The sequence below is a fragment of the Typha latifolia genome, chromosome 15, assembly GCF_019914945.1.
Source record: "Typha latifolia isolate L0001 chromosome 15, TyphaL0001v2, whole genome shotgun sequence".
NCBI classification, from domain to species: Eukaryota; Viridiplantae; Streptophyta; class Magnoliopsida; order Poales; family Typhaceae; genus Typha; species Typha latifolia.
In genome coordinates, this window is record NC_133100.1 from 7,201,616 (window position 1) to 7,221,049 (window position 19,434).

General features: G+C 36.5%; 4 protein-coding genes across 18 annotated transcripts; 2 read left to right on the forward strand and 2 right to left on the reverse strand.

The window, feature by feature from the left end:
- Window positions 1-5: 5 nt before the first annotated feature.
- Window positions 6-2,303, reverse strand: LOC140801840 (ubiquitin-like-conjugating enzyme ATG10). Of its 14 annotated transcripts, none has more exons than XM_073157172.1 (7): window positions 2,182-2,303; window positions 1,671-1,811; window positions 1,506-1,556; window positions 1,362-1,421; window positions 886-988; window positions 686-786; window positions 6-298 (listed from the first exon to the last, which is right to left on the reverse strand). In XM_073157172.1, the coding sequence occupies exons 2-7, from the start codon at window positions 1,713-1,715 to the stop codon at window positions 104-106; spliced, it is 555 nt and encodes a 184-aa protein (XP_073013273.1). In that variant the 5' UTR covers window positions 1,716-1,811; window positions 2,182-2,303; the 3' UTR covers window positions 6-103. The 14 variants fall into 14 exon arrangements, with proteins under 14 accessions (XP_073013273.1, XP_073013270.1, XP_073013276.1 ...); XM_073157169.1 differs by having other exon boundaries at window positions 686-783; window positions 1,657-1,811; window positions 2,182-2,297; XM_073157175.1 differs by having other exon boundaries at window positions 1,671-1,823; window positions 2,182-2,296.
- Window positions 2,304-2,800: 497 nt separating this feature from the next.
- Window positions 2,801-6,626, forward strand: LOC140802038 (6,7-dimethyl-8-ribityllumazine synthase, chloroplastic). Its single transcript, XM_073157447.1, has 8 exons — window positions 2,801-3,011; window positions 3,093-3,211; window positions 3,648-3,743; window positions 4,727-4,822; window positions 5,067-5,145; window positions 5,771-5,817; window positions 6,191-6,250; window positions 6,337-6,626. Exons 1-8 carry the CDS (start codon window positions 2,876-2,878, stop codon window positions 6,373-6,375), a joined length of 672 nt encoding a protein of 223 aa, XP_073013548.1. The 5' UTR covers window positions 2,801-2,875; the 3' UTR covers window positions 6,376-6,626.
- Window positions 6,627-6,861: 235 nt separating this feature from the next.
- Window positions 6,862-9,516, forward strand: LOC140802037 (adenine DNA glycosylase). Its single transcript, XM_073157446.1, has 7 exons — window positions 6,862-7,518; window positions 7,601-7,660; window positions 7,772-7,888; window positions 7,967-8,064; window positions 8,312-8,862; window positions 8,960-9,066; window positions 9,199-9,516. The coding sequence occupies exons 1-7, from the start codon at window positions 6,985-6,987 to the stop codon at window positions 9,286-9,288; spliced, it is 1,557 nt and encodes a 518-aa protein (XP_073013547.1). The 5' UTR covers window positions 6,862-6,984; the 3' UTR covers window positions 9,289-9,516.
- Window positions 9,517-9,816: 300 nt separating this feature from the next.
- Window positions 9,817-19,237, reverse strand: LOC140802110 (2-dehydro-3-deoxyphosphooctonate aldolase). Of its 2 annotated transcripts, none has more exons than XM_073157543.1 (14): window positions 19,162-19,237; window positions 18,784-18,841; window positions 17,828-17,925; window positions 17,644-17,740; window positions 16,436-16,501; window positions 15,159-15,218; window positions 14,933-15,007; window positions 13,986-14,070; window positions 13,454-13,512; window positions 11,029-11,073; window positions 10,724-10,822; window positions 10,329-10,376; window positions 10,192-10,239; window positions 9,817-10,105 (listed from the first exon to the last, which is right to left on the reverse strand). In XM_073157543.1, exons 2-14 carry the CDS (start codon window positions 18,817-18,819, stop codon window positions 10,049-10,051), a joined length of 873 nt encoding a protein of 290 aa, XP_073013644.1. In that variant the 5' UTR covers window positions 18,820-18,841; window positions 19,162-19,237; the 3' UTR covers window positions 9,817-10,048. The 2 variants fall into 2 exon arrangements, with proteins under 2 accessions (XP_073013644.1, XP_073013645.1); XM_073157544.1 differs by lacking the exon at window positions 19,162-19,237 and adding an exon at window positions 19,009-19,159.
- Window positions 19,238-19,434: the final 197 nt, after the last annotated feature.

Consider the following 19,434-nt stretch of genomic DNA (forward strand, 5'->3'; position numbering starts at 1 on the left):
ATACCTTCTGGAAAAGAATAATTATGACATTAAATTCTGAAAGAAATGACTAAATGCTCAGGATTTCCAAGTTAAACAAACATTACAAATTGGCCAACCAATGTCACAAAGACTTATGACACAGTTCAATGGGGATTCGCAGTCCAACTGCTTGGCCAACGACAGATAACCACGCAGTTAAATAGTGCAGGGTCTTGAGATCTTCTCTTGGCTCATCACCTCCAACAAGCAACTTCATCCAATCACTAGTTCCACAGGGGTGCAACATGTACCATGGCCTGCTCAAGTAGGGATGCTCCTGCAAGAATCACAAAATAATCATAATCTTTTCAGCAAAAATAAAACTTGTAGTATGTCAATGCTGTCCCCCAGAAGTGAATGTTGAGCTAGTCCCATAAAACTCTCCTCTTAAAACAACAATTAGGAGAAATGGCAACCGGGAATGGACTAAGAAAGCAGCGGACGGAATGGACCAATATAAATACTTTAGCAACCAAGTCTTCCAAACATGTCAAGCAGCATGGTTCACATGCTATCCCAATATAAAGAATTACCCGGTCTGTATTCTTCATGCTCACAAAGTGCTACTCTGTGGAAATAAATCTATACGATGATAATTCAGTAGTTTTGCAGCTTAAAACTTAATACGTTCTATATCAACAAAACAATGTCAAAGTGCATGTACCTCCTGAGTCATGAAAGTCCATTTTGATTCGCTTAGGATTTTAAATGAATATGGAGGCAGGTCCTTTTCAATGTCATCTAAGTTCAGAGGATCACCATCTACTGAAAAGAAAAAGGTGAGATGCCAATCTTCATTTTTTTGAAGAAACAGGAAAAAAAGAAAGAATTAGCCTGTGCACAGCTATTCCAGAAGAGACATACCACTTGTATAACCACGAAAATATAGTACCGGAACCCTGTAAGAGAAACTGTAAACTATGTGGAAATCATAGGCATGCATAATATCCTCATTGTTGCTCTGGACCTAACAACAGAATGAAAGCTGGCTAAGTCTTAGCAGACATATTATGAACAACAAAATGTACAGAAACATTCACAAGAAAGACCGAAGGGAAGCTGAAGTTTGGAAAATCTTAATTACATGCCAAACATGTTAGGTTTCTACACGATATTCTATGAGAACTACTAAGAGGCTTGGATGATTCTATTACTTACATTCATTCAGAATGTCAAAAACAAGACTCACCCTACTCCCAGCAAATAAATTAATGAAGAACCATTCCTTTGCAGATACAAAAGAGTGGGTGCCATTGGCGCGCTAGTAAATGATCATATTGTTTCGTCTAAACACAGAAAAATACTAACAAGATGCCAAATTCTGCAGTGACAATGTATACCAAGGTAGCATCATCGACGAGCTCTTCACTAGGAAAGCAGCTGTTATCACTATTCTGTTCCTGAGAAAATAAACCACCATTGACAAAATCAGTTTGAAGAAAACAGTGCATATTTATTAGCGGTAAACTAGCAAACATACTGACCTCGCGTCTACTGGGATGATACACCTTCTCTAGTACCAAATACCCCTCTGCCTGAGCATAATGAGATGAACATGGAAACAATCAAGACTGAGGAATTGATAACTTAATGGTAAGAAATTTATGCAACAAAAGAGAGAGACCAATCACCAACATTAGATAACACACCCAATCTTCGACAAGGCATCCATATCCACTGAGGAAGAGTTGCATCAATCTCCTTCCACCTCTTAGCAAGAGCTACTGCAGATGCATTGAAGTCATCAGGTGAGAGAGCCCCATTCCACGAGCAACAGCTTCCCATCATCACTAATAGTGAAACTAACCAAAAGTTATTATAAAATCAAGCCATTAGATCATGATAACAACACTGCCCTATCTCAAATTCTCAAACCGAAAGAGAATCCAAATTAGACAATAGCTATTAGCTCATTCAAGCATAAAAAAATTACAATAAAAGAACTGCTCAGAAGAAATCTGGAAGCATCAAACAAGTCTACCGACCGGATATCCGATATGGGTATTCAATTATATGATACTTACCATCAATAATCACCATCAAGATGGAATTTTTTTTTCCCAAGAATTTCCATCCGAACCAACAAAGAAAGACGCAGAAAGAAGAGCGAAATCAAACAGCATAACAGCATCTAATAGGGAGTAAAAAACAAGAAGGAACCTGAATAATTGCAGTATAAGACTTTCTTAGAAAGGAAGAGATGAACTGAATCAGAAGAGGAAAAGAGAAACGGAACCCTAAAATTGCTGCGGAGTCTTTGGAAAGTTTTGCAAGTATACCCTTCTAAAACCTCTTATTTCCGTATGACTTTAGAATAGTTATTATTATTATTTATTATTTTTTGCATATATTTCCTTAAATTTTCTTTTATTTACTTGTATACCTATCTAAAGTTGATATGATATTTGTATGTATAGTTTGTATGCCCCAAAAATATGTTTTTTCCATGAATACTCCTTCTTACTTTTCAATAAATATAAGGTTGAGTTTTAATAATTTAAAACTAATATAGGCATTATTTTTTTTATATCTAAACTTTTAAAAATATTTATATGAATAAGAGTTTAGAGAATGTATATAACCAAATAAGAAATTTTTTAAAGGGTATCCACGCAAATATAAAACTTCAAAGGGTATACGTACAAAAACCTATTTAAACTTTTCGGCACGTGTGGCATTCGTGAATAGTTAACCTCTTTAGTTAGGAATAACGGATCCTCTGCATCTCCAACTGTAGGAATTTCCTACATCCGTGCTACTGATCGGCTTTCTCCTTTTTAATCTTAGCCTCCTTTTTTAACCTTAGCTCGTCGACGACCAGAGCTAACAGCGCAGCAAAGCAAGCAGTGAAGCGATGGCCTCGACTGCCGCTACGGCCAAGCTCGCCCACCTCCTACCGTCTCTCTCCCTCTCGACTCCTCGGTTTGCTCCGAGTGCTCACCTCGGCGCTTCTCCCAAGAATTTAGTCTCCTTCCCTTCTTCCATCTCTGGTGCGTAATCACCTCTCTCCTCTCCCATCCACTCCCCTTTCTTCATCCCCTCTCCATTTCTGGATCTCTTTATCTTTGTAGTTTCCTCGAAAACCTTGGTGTCTGCAAGGAGTGGGAGATCCCTCTCCGTCGTCGCGGCCGCGGGGCCAAAACGTTTGTTAGGCTCGCTGACGAACACCGAAGGACTGAGATTTGCAGTGGTGAGACTTAGTGTTTTGTTTATTTTGCTTTATCAGAAGTGGAATGCGTAGTACTTGTTTGATGAAATGCCACTTTGGGAATTGGCCTTTTCGAGTGTCCAACTGGAAATTTTAGTGTTTTTTTTCCTCAATGTAGGTAATCTCGCGCAGGAGGTTATGAATTGGTCATGTTATCTTTTGTCGATTTTCTTAGATGGGTCAATTTGAGGCTTGGAGTTTCTTCTTTTTTAATAGTAAATACAAATTTATTAGATTTTCCAAGAATACAGTCGATTTATTTGCTTTATTTCTACTTCTAATTTATGATTTTTGTGTTGGTTGTAAGCTTAAAATCTGATGAGGTATAAAAGTATATCTTTATATATATGACATTATACGTTTTCATTTTAAAATCTAATGTATCACCCTTAACTTTATTTGGGTTCTCGTTCTGCAGGTTGTAGCACGGTTTAACGAGATAGTGACAAATTTGCTGTTGGAGGGAGCTCTAGAGACCTTTAGGAGATATTCCATTAGAGAAGAAGATATAACAGTATGAAATTTCAGGGCTTCTTCTTTTTGTCTCAATTATATGTTTCCATCAGAAAAATGGTAATTTTGAACCTTAGCTAGAATCCTCTGTTGATGTACTAAAGGAACACTTTAACTAGATTATTGATCAATTTTAATCTATATATTTTGTTGGGATAATTTACTTTTCATCCTCCGAACTATTAAAGCTTTTGCACAATGACTTCTTGAACCTTTTTTTTTTGATACATAATGGCCTTCAAAATTATCAGAATATCTCATTTGACCTATTCGATTAGGAGGTTATTATGTACCAAAAAAATAATTTAGGGGTTGTTATATATCAAAAACAATGTTTAAGAGGTTATTGTAAAAAAAACTGATAGTTCAGGGAGTGAAAAAGGAAGTATCTTTATTTTGTTTTACCTTTACAGTATTTGTATGAAACTTCTTTCTTTCTTTCTTCTTTTTCATTTTTATCTAGTATGGGTCTACAACTAACATATTTCTGTATATTGTTTTTGAGATGATGTCATTCGTGCCATAACATATGATGGATTACAGGTGCTCTATATCACAGGCGTAACAGGCATAATGAACTGATAGCAATTCATATTCAAGTTGTAGTAGATTCCTCAGAAGTGTACTGGCTGATATTTATTTCCACTTGTATGCTGGCACTAATGTTTCAGCTGTCTTTGGTGAATTAGTACTCTTTGGTCGATAATGTAACATCTTCTAGAAATTTATGTTACTATTTACTGCAAGTTCTTCATTGGGAAATTTTTGGAGTTAGTTCTAGAAGTGGACTTAATAAAAATTGAACAAGTTTGACCATTAGTTCTTCTTATTAGAATCATACGGATGTCCTTCCTCTGTACTCAACTTAGCAAAATTAAGTAATTAAGTTGCAGGCCTACTTTCCTTCAGATGTTATTGTCATTATATAGCATGTTATCATTTTCTTTTGAACTAACATGGGACAAATTGATTTTTGTCCTCTAGGTTGTAAGTGTTCCTGGTAGCTTCGAAATTCCTGTGGTTGCACAAAAACTAGCAAAGTCGGGAGAGTTTCATGCAATTTTGTGCATTGGAGCTGTGGTAATCCCTTCTTTCTAAACTCACTCATAATTGTATATGTTGCCTGACTTTGTTACGTTTTCTTTATTCAGGAATGTAGGTGACTTTTTTCTTTTCAATCATTTCTTCTCTGTACAAGATGCATTTTTCTGTCTTTTATGTCATATTACAACTTATAGAAATTGTGTGTGTCTAACTTTTAACTCCTTGATGTTAGTTCCCCTTTTTCTTTGTATTTGATGATTTGATCTTCTTTTATCTGTAGATTAGAGGTGATACAACCCACTATGATGCCGTTGCAAATTCAGCAGCATCTGGAGTACTTTCTGCTGGACTCTCTGGAGGTATGTCAGTTAGTATTACCAATATATATTTCCATTTTTATTCTATGTTTACTAGAATATTTATGCTGTAATTACTGAGATATCGCTTTCTCTTGTTATTTTTATCAGCCTTCTCTTAGAATGTTCCCTTTATAGTTCCTGAGTTACTTTGATCACAATTATCTTGGTGTTCTAGTGGCCACTAACGAATAGCTTAGAAGAGGCTTCTTAGTACATTTATGGCTAACTTCAACTTTTCTTTATAGGGAAGTTGTCCAACTGTTGTTTGCTTCCATTATCATTACCTTGTTAGAAATTTTTAAACAACATTTGTGATATTTTTTCATCCATGCGTTGCAACCAGAATTTTGCCATTTTACTTCTCACAAACTTCTCTCCTGGATGCAGATTTTGACTGAATCATTCTTCATTATCCTTCTATTTATATCTTTTTCATCTTTTTGGTTGAGTAATTGTTTATTTTGCTTCTATCATGATCATTTTGTACCCATATTATTGTCAAGTTGTTTCACACCTTCACTGTTTCCAGCACTTGTTCTCTTCTTGGTAGAGCTTCCTCATAAAGTGTTTCAATTTGTAAAATCACCTTGTTGGACAAGATTTAGCTGTTTCTATTTTGTTGCAGGAGTTCCATGCATATTTGGTGTTCTCACGTGTGATGATATGGATCAGGTAATTCAGCATTTTCCGTTAGTTTTGATTTGGTTCAACAATAACTTAATACACATATCCATCGCAAAATAAAACACATTCGTTTCTTTTTTGCATCATACATTTGTTTGACTCTATATATGGACTGAAGAACTGCAAGCATCAGTGAAGACAGGATTTTCATGTATTTGCTCTTGCCTGTCTCATTCTTGTACACAGATGGGTTAGCTTATTTTGTCCATCATAAGAATAAGTAGGTGATGTATCCTACATGAGAATTGTGAATTAACCTGATACTCGAAGTTTGCCTGCTGTGTATTGTACCTCTCATTATTTAATGATTGCATCAATCTTTATATACAGTTTTTAACGCCAAATTGGGCAACATGTACAGGCTTTAAACCGAGCTGGTGGTAAATCAGGAAACAAGGGTGCAGAAACTGCTCTCACGGCAGTAAGCACATTTTTCATTTAATTTACGCTCTATGAATTTGTATCAGGATATCTAATGAGAGATTCTCTTATTCTTCTTCCATGTAGATTGAGATGGCTTCACTATTTAAGCACCACCTCAACTGAGCAAACCAAGAGTAGAAAATTCAGCCTGAATGCCGTCCCCGCTTCTCATTTCATTTTCCCTTCCTTTTCTCTAGTAGAGTTGAATGTTGTTTCAGGATTTCACCCTCCTTTTGAGATCTTTGTTAAGGACCTATCTGTAGTTTGGTCACTACTATTTATTTCTGTTTAACTTTCGTGAGGGTGAGTTAATAATTTCAGGGGTTGTTCTTCAAAGACGAATAATGGAATAATGGATCATTTTTTTTTTTAAATATTAGTCATTGGAAGATGATAAGCCTTCTGTATTATCCTGTCTCTGAGTCTCTCTTCCTGAGCCTCTAAACTCAGATAGGTAGCTCCTTTCTCGGGGCATTTAACCAAGAATTTTTTTCATATATAAAATATAGCTATCTCATAAAGAGAAGAAAAATATACGTAAATAAATAAATCGTCGAGAAATGCCCCCTATGATAATATTATTAAGCATCTTTTGACACCTTTGTTTTTAAAAAAAAAGTAGGGTGTGATTTGTAAATAGTAAAAACGTACTGTTTAAATTGCAAATTTGCTTATAAGAAGTAGGGTTAAATATGCAATTTTTCTTGAGAAAAAAGAAAAAAAACTAAAGAGATGGTAAGATGGGTCAATTTGCAAATAGGCGATCTCCTTCCAATCCCATCAACCCCTCTCTTGGCGGCAAAACTCCCCATCTCAAATTCGAACCCTAACCCTTCCATCTTCCCCTCAATTTCATCCATGGACTCAATCGCCAACAGACCAAAGAGACGAAATCGGCGCATAGAAGCCTTGGCAATAGCTTCATCGGATGATGATTCGGATCCACCACCACGACGGCCAGTACAAGCCCACCTTAACGCCGTCGCCACCGAAGACATGGAAGACTTCTCAAGGGTAGAGTCCGAAAGCATCAGGGCTTCCCTCCTCCAGTGGTACGACCGCCATCACCGAGCTCTCCCATGGCGAACAGAAAGCAGCAAGGGGCAACGTGGGAAGAAGAAGGACGGCGTCGACGAGAGGGCATACGCTGTTTGGGTCTCGGAGGTGATGCTGCAGCAAACTAGGGTTTCCGTTGTCGTTGAATACTACAATAGGTGGATGGAGAAGTGGCCCACCATTCGCCATCTCGCCTCCGCTTCCCAAGAGGTAGAGAAATTATTAATTTGGCATGATTTCGAGAGAGGAAGAAGAATGTTACTATTTTGATCCGTTTTCTTTTCTCTAAAAGGAGGTGAATGAGATGTGGGCGGGATTGGGGTACTACCGAAGGGCTCGATTTCTACTAGAGGTGCAAATTTTGTTATATTTCCGTTGCTGCACGCTTTGTGTTTGGTATTTTTCCCAGGAGAGTTTAAAATGAGGTTTTTGAGATCATTATTAGCATTGTTTGTGAATTTAGGGGGCCAAGGCCATCGTCAAGGTAGGAGAATTTCCTCGAACGGCTTTGGCACTTCACGAGGTTCCAGGGATCGGAAATTACACAGCAGGCGCCATTGCTTCTATAGCTTTCAATGAGGTGCATATGTTGGAAATTTTCATTTTCTGTCTTAGAACAGCAGACCATCGAATTATCTTCATGATTATATTGTTCCAGGTGGTGCCCGTCGTCGATGGGAATGTAGTGAGGGTCATCAGTAGGCTTAAAGCCATTTCTGCCAACCCAAAGAGATCTGCAGCTGTTAAAGGCTTCTGGTGAGCATCTACATTGTTCCTTCTCCAATCTAAATGGCAATTATGACTATGAAAATATGATGGTTATTATTAATTAGGATTTTGCCTGTTATGGTTTAGGTTTTTTAATATATTGAAAGATATGAGTAATTCTAAGATTATCATTCATGTTTTATTCTCACTGCTACCTGTGTAATCCACTTCATCCAATCTTGACTTGTGTTGAATTTTCAGATCTGCCTTATGAAGTAGATGGTTAATATTGCAGGAAGCTTGCTGGACAGTTGGTTGATCCTTCCAGGCCAGGGGATTTCAATCAAGCCCTAATGGAACTTGGGGCAACCTTGTGCAGCAAAACCAGTCCTGGTTGCTCTAGATGCCCTGTTTCGAACCAGTGCCGAGCATTCTCGCTCTCTAGAGGAAGTGAACAAGTAAAGGTTACAGATTTTCCAACAAAAGTTTTGAAGGCCAAACCGCGGAATGATTTTTCTGCTGTTTGTGTTGTTCAAATTGTAGAAGTCTCTGAAAAAGAGATGCTATCTGGGACAGATAAAAGGAATGCTTTTCTTCTAGTCAAGAGGCCAGAAGAAGGATTGCTTGCAGGGTTATGGGAATTCCCATCAGTTCTACTGGATGAAGAGCTAACTAATGTAATAACTAGGAGAGCAGAGATGGATAAGTATTTGAACAAGTTGCTTAACCTTGATGTCAAAAGGGATTGCAATGTGGTCAGTAGAGAAGATGTTGGAGAGCATGTTCACATATTCTCTCACATTCGTCTTCGAATGTTTGTTGAGCTGATGATTTTGACTACGAAAGGTTTGTATTTGTTTTCTTTCTGTTTTGTTGCTTGAAATCACAGCATTGGTTTCTCTAGATGTGCTATTATTCATTGCATTCTTGTGCTGTTTTAAAGGCAATTTAGATAAATTGAGCAACAATCAGGAGGAATGCACTCCACAATGGAAATATGTTGATGAAAATTCCATTTCATCCATTGGGTTGACGTCTGGAGTAAGAAAGGTAAAATCTGTACAGCATCTACTTTGTAACATCTTATACATGCCAAATCAGAGACAACGAGTCTTTAGTTCCTGAATTCTTGGACTATATGTTATCTCTAGAGTTAAATTTTCAAGTATTTCCTTAATGCAGGTTTTCAATATGATTAAGAGTTTTAAGGAGAAACAGCCGTCGCAAGGAACAAGAACATCAAGAAAAAAGATCAAAAGGCTGAAGTCATGAACAGTAGTCAAGCAAATTGAGATGGGATCGGCTTTATGCGTAGCATATGATAGTAAGCTTGCTTGCAGTATCAGCTGGTTGTCCATAAATTATTTGTCAATTATTTAAAGTACATAAATTTTGTGCCCAAGTTGTTTGAATTATATGGTTGGTAAGGGTGAGGCTGGTTTTGAATCATCAGCATGTGAAATCAATTTTGAAAGCAATATAGTATTTTACTACTTTTCATGTTCATGAGCAATGTCTCACTTGTGAGAGTTTTTGTCCAAACTAGCCCTCCCAAAAATATTGTTTACACATCTAGTACACTTAAAAACTTAAATATCAGACAAGGTGAGTTGAACTGGAATATCAATTTCTAAATATTAATTGACATGTTCCTTTTTTCGTACTGAAATCAATTGATAGCTAACATAAAATTTGAAAGCTGAACAAATTAGGCAGCAGCTTCATCTTGTGCAAAAAAACAGCAATTTACAAAGGGACCAGAAGCTTGCTGAATGAATGCAATCTAATGTAGAGGTTTACTTTCCAGTTAGATCAGCCAATCAATAATTATAATTAAGAGTATGAGTACAGTTCTCCGATAAATAATAGCATGAGTTTTGATATTTAAATGTTTGATGATAATAATTGTGGCATGACTTGTGGGTACCGTAAAGGAATTTTTCTCAGATAAAAGGAACACCAAGCTGATCCAAAATTGATTGGGCATACCACACCGCAAACTTTTGGCGCTTGTAGTGCTAACAATTTCAGGTCAATCACGAACTGGACTGAGATCAATTTTGAATGGTTTTCTCCCCTTGGTGACCCGCTTCACAAAATAATGTTAGATATTAGCGGTAAATTATTAGAATTCTTATGATTCATCCGTCGACGATGAAGGATGAGAAAACTTACAGCTATGGCCATGAGTTCCTCTAGTAGCTCTTCTAAATTGCGTAACGGCTGAATCAAATAATTCATAATCCAGATCAACAAAGTTTTTTCATGAATACGAAGTACATTGAAAGGATATCATAGTGATGAAATCTCACCCATTGTGTTGGACCATCAACAGGTGCATTTAGGGGGTCATCATGTACCTATGATGCAGATAGAAATATATTAAATGCTAGCAGATTGATATTTGTGCTTAAAAGGTAAGAAATTAGGATCCACAAAATGAAAACTTCAGATAAATCATCTTTTCTGCATTTGTTGACGTAAGTGATGGATTTTCTCAGTTACTATATTCTGAAACTCTAATCTAGAGCTGAAGCATCACAAGGATTTTAGTTGGGGCTCAATCCCCACATCTTAAATAAATGAGGAACATTTTCTATTGATGTCAATATCTTACAAGCATAAGCTTCAGTCCTTGATGATGCCTAACAATGGAAATATTAAAAGGATTGATATAAAGAATCATAGATGTTATCATAGATGTTACCTCCATGAAAATTCCATCAACACCTACTGCAACAGATGTCCTTGCAATACATGGTATTAGTTCACGCAGACCCCCACTTGCAACACCTCCACCTTCAAGCTATATAGAGGATAAATGCTATCCTTTTAGGAATGCAACCTAACTTTTAGGAATTTCATAGACTATTATTAAAGTTGGAAAAAGGGATTATTCACACTAAAATGGTAACTTAGAGGATATATGTATACCAGAATCACACACTAAAAATATATTACACATGACAAATGTTGCCTAATGCACTACATGAAAATTATGCAGTTCAGCACCTTTTTCCCAGCAGGTTGTTGCAGGGAATGTGTAATATCTGCAACCTGTAATGAAAGAATTTGCCCATCAGTCACCAGTTTAGTAGCGAAAATAACTTCTTTAAAACATCATCTGCCTTCCATGATCATGAAGGATAAGAGAGTACAACACAAACATCAGAAAAACCTGAAGACTATCACTTTAATTTTATAAGTTCTATCCGTACCAATTTATTAGTTAAAAAGCCTTGAAACATGATAATAGTTGAAACATAATGTTAACTTTGATGACAAATTAATCAGATGCCTTAAAATTTTCTGAAGACTGTGTTCAACTTTCTGACTAAAAAATACAGAATAAATGCAGTTACTTTGAGACTTATTGTTAACAAATTTACAGGGCTTTCTGGAGCCTTTACTTTTTCACAATTCAGTTTTAGACCAGGCTTTTCCGTATAAGTTCCACCCATCCATTTGATTAAGAATCAGTAAGAATAACAATGCCTCCATACAATCTAACAAGCCATTGAATTCTCATCCCTTCCACATGAAGTTTGAAAAGGCACAAGTTTTTTCTTCTCTTTTTGTTGGAGAGAAAATGGCGATTATAACCCAATTAAAATTTGAATATGTGCGACAATTTATATTGTTATTTGTAATCAACGATGGCTGTGCCACAAGCACGATCCGTGCCGACTATCGACCGTGCCGTAAGAGAAGAGAAAAAAGTAAGGGATACTCACCAATGAAGCACAGACACCCGTGGGACACGTGTCCAACACGTGCTCGGAGTATCTAAAAAAAAATTATCGGACACTGTTGGGACACGGGCGATATTTTGGATAATGTTTAACGAGTTGGGTCGGGTTCGGTCAAATATTATTAACCCGGATCCAAACCCGATAATAAAAACTAAAACTCAAATCGTCGTCCTCACCCTTCACTGCTGAGCGATGAATCGTCAAATCGAAGACCTAAAACTCTCGAGCAGCTACCGAGCGACGATCTAAGGCGCGATGGGTTGCTGAGCGAGCATGATGGCCGACGGGCTGCTGAGCGAGCGCGACGAGCTGAGCACAACGAGGACGCAGGTTCTTCTCTCTCCCTATCTCTTCCTCCCTCCCTCTCTCACATACTCTCTCTCTCTCTCTTCCTCCCTCTCTCTCTCTTTCTCTCTCTTACTCTCTCCCTCCCTCTCTTATTATCTCTCTCTATCTCTCTCTGTTTTCCTCCCTCCTATTCTCTCATTCTCTCTATGCCTCTCTCTCTCTCTGTCTCTTTCTCTGTCTCTTCCTCCCTCCCTCCCTTTCTCTCATTCTCTCTGTCTCTCTCTCTGTCTCACTCTCTCACTGTCTCTCTCTCTCATTCTCTCGCTGTCTCACTCTCTCTGTTAAATTATTTTAATTTTCGTTAGTTATTTTAATCTTTGTTATTCAATTGTTAAATTATATTAAAGCTTCTCTATCTGTTAAATTGTTAATCTGCTAATACATATCTCTTTACTAATATAGTTTAAATTAGTTCTTACAGCTTTATGTATACTTAGTTTTTTGAATGATACTTCTTAGTTCTTATAACTTAATGTATGTATATTTAACACTATTAGATTGAAAACTTTTACTTTAGATGTATCAATAATATTATTTTTTTTTTTTATTTCGCCGTGTCCGTGTCCTATATTTTCAAAATTTGTCATGTCGCCGTGTTCGTATCGTGTTGTGTCCATGTTCCGTGTCCGAGTCCGTGCTTCATTGATACTCACCTCCGCCTTTGCAGTCACTGTTGCCCGAGCTTCGTCGGGTGCCTTAGCCTGAGAGAGAGAGGGAGAGAGTGAAACAGAGAGAGAGAGAGAGACAGCAAAGGCGAGCGGCAATCGGCGACGGATAGCTCGACAACGAGTGGCAAAGCTATTAGGAGGGGTGCCGTGCAGCACCCCTCGTGCCACGTGCCGGTACGCTGGCGGCACGGCCATCCATGTTTGCAATAAGTAAAGGGTGTTCCAATGCATGATGTTCCAACTATGGTAGGGCAAACAGAAGCAAGACTCACACAACCTTACCACCTTATGGCTTGAACTCATGACACTGGGAAGCATGGATCGCCTAAATGTAATGATAGGTAATGCCCTCTAATTTCAAAAGTGCAGTGATATTTCAGAAACAACTCTGTGCAAGCCTTTGACTAGAAAATTCAAGCATGATATGACTCTTTTATATAGGTCTGATCTTGATTTGAAGTACTCGATCTATTGGCCTATTATTTCTGTAAAAACAGGCTGGCAAAATATCATTCAACGGATTGTATGTCATGTCAATGCAGCATAACATATTGAACTTATTACTTAAATATCGCTCACAGCAGATAATTAGCGAAGTGATAAAGATGTCATACAACTCTTCTAATAGGAGGTTGATCAAGCAGTTATGAGCAAAAATTGGATACTTACAACAGGGCAATTTGCTTCCCTCATCCACTCGAAGTTTCTTGGATCAACAATCAAATCATCTACATATTTAAGATGAATAGTCATTAAAATTCCAGGAATAGTGATACTGAAGTTTTTCTGGATGGTCAACTACTAGTGAACAGTGGGTATTATCTACAAATGCAAACTGAACTTTTTCATTAAACAATAATCTTAAAACAATATTCAACTCAGATTGAAGCCTTCACTTATTCTACTAGAAATTTCTATACAAACAGATAAATTTGTGTTTATGATGCCAGCAAGGAACACTGGTCCACAATAGATTCCACTTAATGAGGCAATTTTTATGATATAAAAACATTGAAATCAAGAATGGGCCGATTGGCTCATCCCCAGCCCAAAATCTTCTTCCCAGGAGGAAAAAAATATCGAAAAGAAGAAAAGTTCATGTGGCCAGGAAAATTCTAGTTTAACTATCATGACAGGCATAGCATTTCACCTTTTTTGGACAGTCAGGATGTTGGAACCTAGAAAAAAGATACAAACTTACTGTAACCAAACATGGTGCCACGCTCACAAACCATCACATTTTGGTTCCCAGCAAGTCTAATTTTCTCTGCAGAATTTGCCATGACCTGAGAAGATCCCAAGACATCATGAGAAGTTCAGAAATTCAGATATTACATAGATGAGAAGCATGGAATATATGGGTCCAGTGTTTCTAGAACTGAATGCTTTGTTTTGTTAAAAAAATTTCTGAGGCTTGAGAAGAGCAAACTAACTCAGAACACGTGAACTTGAAAAATATGTTTGGAAGATTAACTAACGGACAATATTTGCTATGAAAGCAAAGGTTTTGAATGTGTAATTACTTGAAACAGAGGAAAAAATGAATCATGGAACAGTACAATTGCTACATCATGCAGTGAAATAAGGTTAACAGTAGTAAGAAACTGCAGGAAGCAAGGAAGATTATCAATTCCAATAATCAACTTAAAGGTGAAATGAAGGCCTATTGTTCTTCTGATGTTATAGCTCGAATATTAATTGGTTTGAACAGGAATTGAAAGGGTGTTCTAGTGGGTGAGGCTTCTAACAAGGGTTCAATGAACTAAAGTGAAACTCAGACTGTGATGTCCAATTTCCAACTGCCGCAAATTCCTTTTGCTTGTTGCAACTTGCAACTAATGAATGCAACTCTGAGGATCAAGGGAGAAATTTAATCAAATAAGTCAGTATCTACAACAATAGCAATGGGAACTTTTAATTTTTAAATTATATCTTTTATTTTCCTGATAAATCTGTTGTCATATATCAACTAACAGTAAGCATTACAAATATTGACACCATTCCACATTTGAAATTTCTTTACTTAACTATCTCTTCATGATAAATTTAATACCTATGCACTAAATAGATAATCCTAACAAATATATCAGACCTCAGTGATATAGAACATTGATCTGATAAAACACATAATATTCACAGATAACTTACAGAAGGAGCACAAAATTGGCCTTTCTTGATATTGACTATTTTCCCAGTCTTGGCAGCAGCAACCAGCAGATCAGTCTATTGGAATAGATCAGCAATTTAGAATGTCTCATGTCAGACAAGAAGAATTTCTATTGTCACTAAAATCAACAATTTAAATGTATATAATTCCAATGAATGCTAAGCCAAAACAGTCTGCTTTGGAAATGCTGATATCTGTAGTCCATACCTGGCGGCAGAGGAAAGCTGGAATTTGGATAATGTCGGCAACTCTCCCAACAGCTTCACACTGGATTCAGTGAATAAGTAGAAACCATGATTATACATCTTTCTTCTATGATAAATCACTATATGCTGCTCAAATGGCTAGACCCAGAAATGAGAAAATAACATTCAGTAGAATAGAAAAGCCAAAGGAATTTAGAAGATCACACATTCTGCAGACAAAGAAGCTTCTGTCAAGTAATAAGCCCATTACCTTTTGAAGTCTTGTTTCTGATTAAACTTGTCGCATCTAATCGAGAAAAACTTAATGTTTCTCTCCCATACATTTATATAGAATGATAACTAGAAATTTCCTAGTCAAGTCAAACAATTAATAGATTAAATTATTAATATATAGTAATATAGATTTGGAAACATCATAGTGAACAAGTAAAATGATTTAGGTTTGGCACATGTGAAGAGAAAAAAAATGGCGTTCACAATGAAAAGAAAATGGTAATGTTGCAAAAGCCTATACAAGGAACAACAAACTACACAAGAGGACAATGTTAAACTTAGATTTGCAGTCTTTAGATTTTAAACAATCCACAAGCACCAAAATTTAGTGTGACCATGCTCACGGGGGCACAATGTTTCCAAGAAATGGTGGAGATGAAATTGACTTATGTTATGGATGATGTCAACTTACAGTATAGTAAACAACGCACTTGGGAGAGATGACTTCAGTAATATGGTTCTCACTTAGAACAACCATGACTTGTAAAAGATAGTTGTAAATTCAAAGGTTCTATTTCAGTTTGAGGCATGAACAATACTATAGGGACCCTTTGGAATAAGAGAATAATAAAAAATATATCATCCATTGACTAGAGAACATTGATAACCAAAAGTCACTTGGTTAGTGAAGTTAATTGTGAGAATTTTCTTATCAGTTTGGGGTAGTCGACTTAATATATGTAGCTGCTTGTACATCACTGTCTTGCTGCTGTTCTCCCCTTGATTTCTTAGTAGTAACAGCCTAACAGGTGACATCACTCTCATTATTGCTTACCAGTCAACCATGGATTGAAGGAGAAGAAAATCCTCATACATTGTATGTGATTTCTTGAAAAAAAATAGAAACATCAAACAGGGAGTGCTACATACATCTGAGGAGATAATTGGAAACAGCTCAAGGCAATGTTGATATGAAATTATAGAAGAGCATCAGAATAACTTGTCAAGTGAATAATATTAACATTCTTGTAGTATTGCAAAATTGTAGATGAATTAATAAATCACCTGGCTGCTTTCATGCACATCAGTAACTATTGGGAGGTCATATGTCATTTTGACCTTTTCAAGGACCTGCACTTTAATAAACATATGTTAAGTTGGGCCAACTCTACTTGCAAATATTGTTCGCACTCAAAGAACCTCCTAATTGAGCAGTCCTATTTGAACGCAGAAAAGTTTTTCAAGTCAATGATAAGGAATTAATGAAGAAATGGGGAAACTGTTATCCAATCCATAAGTCAAAACTTAAGTATTGCATGGTCAGAATTGCAGTTAGCAGAAAAAAAATGTCTAAAAAAGGATAAATCACTATGAAGCTAAAGAATATAACCTTGAAATGCATTGACAATTGAGAATGAGAGAGGCAAAATTTTGAAAATTAGGTACACTGAGTCATTGACAATTTGTCGGAAATTCTTCTTTGTAAGGATAATCCTAGAATCCCGTCTGTTTTCTGGATTATTACACAGGAGCATATTCATTTATAAGATACTTTACTCCAAGAATAATAAAATATATTGATTACCTCAACTTAATACAAAAGGATTTTATGCATGGTTATTTCATCGAATTTTCAAAGGGAAGCCCCATTTCTGATCGTAAATATTTCCTAGGTAATAAAGAGAATAATGTAATAGTGAAATCCAAAGTGTAATGAACATGAAACAAATTTGTTATTGTTATTAGAAAAGCTAAATTTTACAACTGTTACCATAGAACCTCCCATGTAAAAAACAGCTTGGCTAATTAGAAAGTCCTTGATAGCTTGTCTCCTGACATAGATAGAGTGAAGCACTGGAGAAAAATCATACAAACTAAAATCATTAAGCTGAGTATAACCCTGACAATAGCAGCATATGCCTTCATATAAGTGCCTTAAGTAAGTACAGTTTAGGAGCATTTATAGAAAGAAATAGCAAATCACTTCCACTCTGAATATATTAAAGGTGAATTAAGAACTTCTGACGCGGAATTATTTCTCAAGGAAAACATTTTTTGGGAAAATTAGAATATTGGACATTTTGACTATTAGAAAAAGATCAAGAGAATTTAGAAGGAGAAAAGATGACTAGCTCAATATCAAGCTAACAATACATAACGAGAAAAGGATGCTAGCTACAATCGCTAATATTTTCCTGAAGTAGAATATTGATATTATTCAAGATCTAGGGAGCGCAATTTCTCTGATAATCAAGAGTAATAGCAATTACTACCTTCAACCCTTCTTCCAAACCAGGACCACGAAAAGATTTTGAAGATGTACGGTTTGCTTTATCAAAACTGGACTTGAAAACTAGCTGCAAGCCTAACCTGTTATTGGAAAAGGACAGGTGAATAACATGACATTTTCAGCGCAACTATTTTAATACCGCTAAACAGAAGTAACTGTCTACTTACTTGGATGTGACATCTTTTATATGTCTAGCCATCTTTAGAGTATGTTCTTCCGATTCAATGACATTAGGGCCTGCTAGTAGAAAAAATGGCTCCGCAGCCTGTTTGGAGATCGCAAGAAATGGAAAAACAGTGTCAACAAAACTAAGTACTGAACTACTGATAATAAAATGGCTCCATGGCAGCCTCCATGGATCTAGAAAAAAGTGCAAGCTTGTGTTCTTGGCTGCACCTGGAAATACATCAATCCAACTGGAAGTACAAAAGAGTTTTCTATGCGGCATTTTAATGAATAGTTCATATGAGACATCTATCATTGCTGCATCCTACTAGCAAGTGGAAGGGGAAATTGCAGACAAGCAATAGGGATGAATGTCCACAGAAAATGTCATCATCTTAAAGCAAGGGAACCTCATTTGTGCATCATGATGCAGTAAATGAATAGCTCTTTTGTGTATAATTGAGAATTACCTAACCCAATTACATATCCTCACAGAAGTTGATCAGCATGGCATATCGTCCTATTTATAGGAAACTGAATAACATAAAGGTTCATATGTCATTTACTAGGATTATTACTGCTAAATTAGAGCAAACTATACCAACTGCCAAACTGATTTTCTATACCTTATGTTGGACAGAATCGTCATATTTCTTTGCTTCCTTTCTTAATGAAAAATAAATAAATCAAGATACAAGTCATATCGAGTTCTAGTATGTTTACACATGCTCGTTAAACAGGAATCAGAGAAAGATATACAATGTAAAATGGACGCCTAAATCACACATTTTCCTCCAGTTTGATATTTAGCCAATTTGGCAGCACATCTTAGCATTAGGGTGCATATCCTGCTGCACGAGAGGTGCTCGACAGAATGTCTAAACAGCAAAGGTTGCACCTTTAAATGCGACAATTCTACGATTTCTTGAGCTGGTTCTGTAACCGAGAAAGTAGTTACCTTGAGCTGGTTGTAAAGTGCCACAGAAGATTCCATCTCTTGCTGGAAGGGGAGAGACCTGTCTCACAGACCCAACAGAAGAGAAAAAGGAAAAAAAAAAACAAACAAACATAGGAGGATCAATCTAGCATCTCAACAAGCTACTAAAACAATCAAAGCTTTCGATCTAAGAAACTAGGAAAAAAATGATTCAATCTTCCTTCTTTCCCTCTAAATAGATCTAACCGGCATCAGCGAAAAAGATCCATGTATCATGAAGCGAAATGGAAATGCAGAAAGAAAACCCCCAATAAAAGAACAAGTGGAAAGATTGATACTAAACAGTGTAGGATCTTTCCCTCTTTGTGAGATTACTATTAAATGTAATCAGAAGCTTACCAAGTAATCGTAGCAGAAGCGAGAGGGAGAAAGGGATGGGAGATGTGTACAGTATATATAAAGAGATATCCGTACCTGTTTCAATACACATTTATGGCGTGTTCCATAAGAAGATTAGAATACTACGAGGAAATTACATTTTACCCCATTATGTACATGTAGTTATGAACGAGTTTTGGGAAAAATTATATTTTAGCCCTCGCAGTTTGCTTAAAATTTAAAATGCACCTCTGAACTTTTGTAAGCAGATTGATTTATATTGACTGTTTTGCC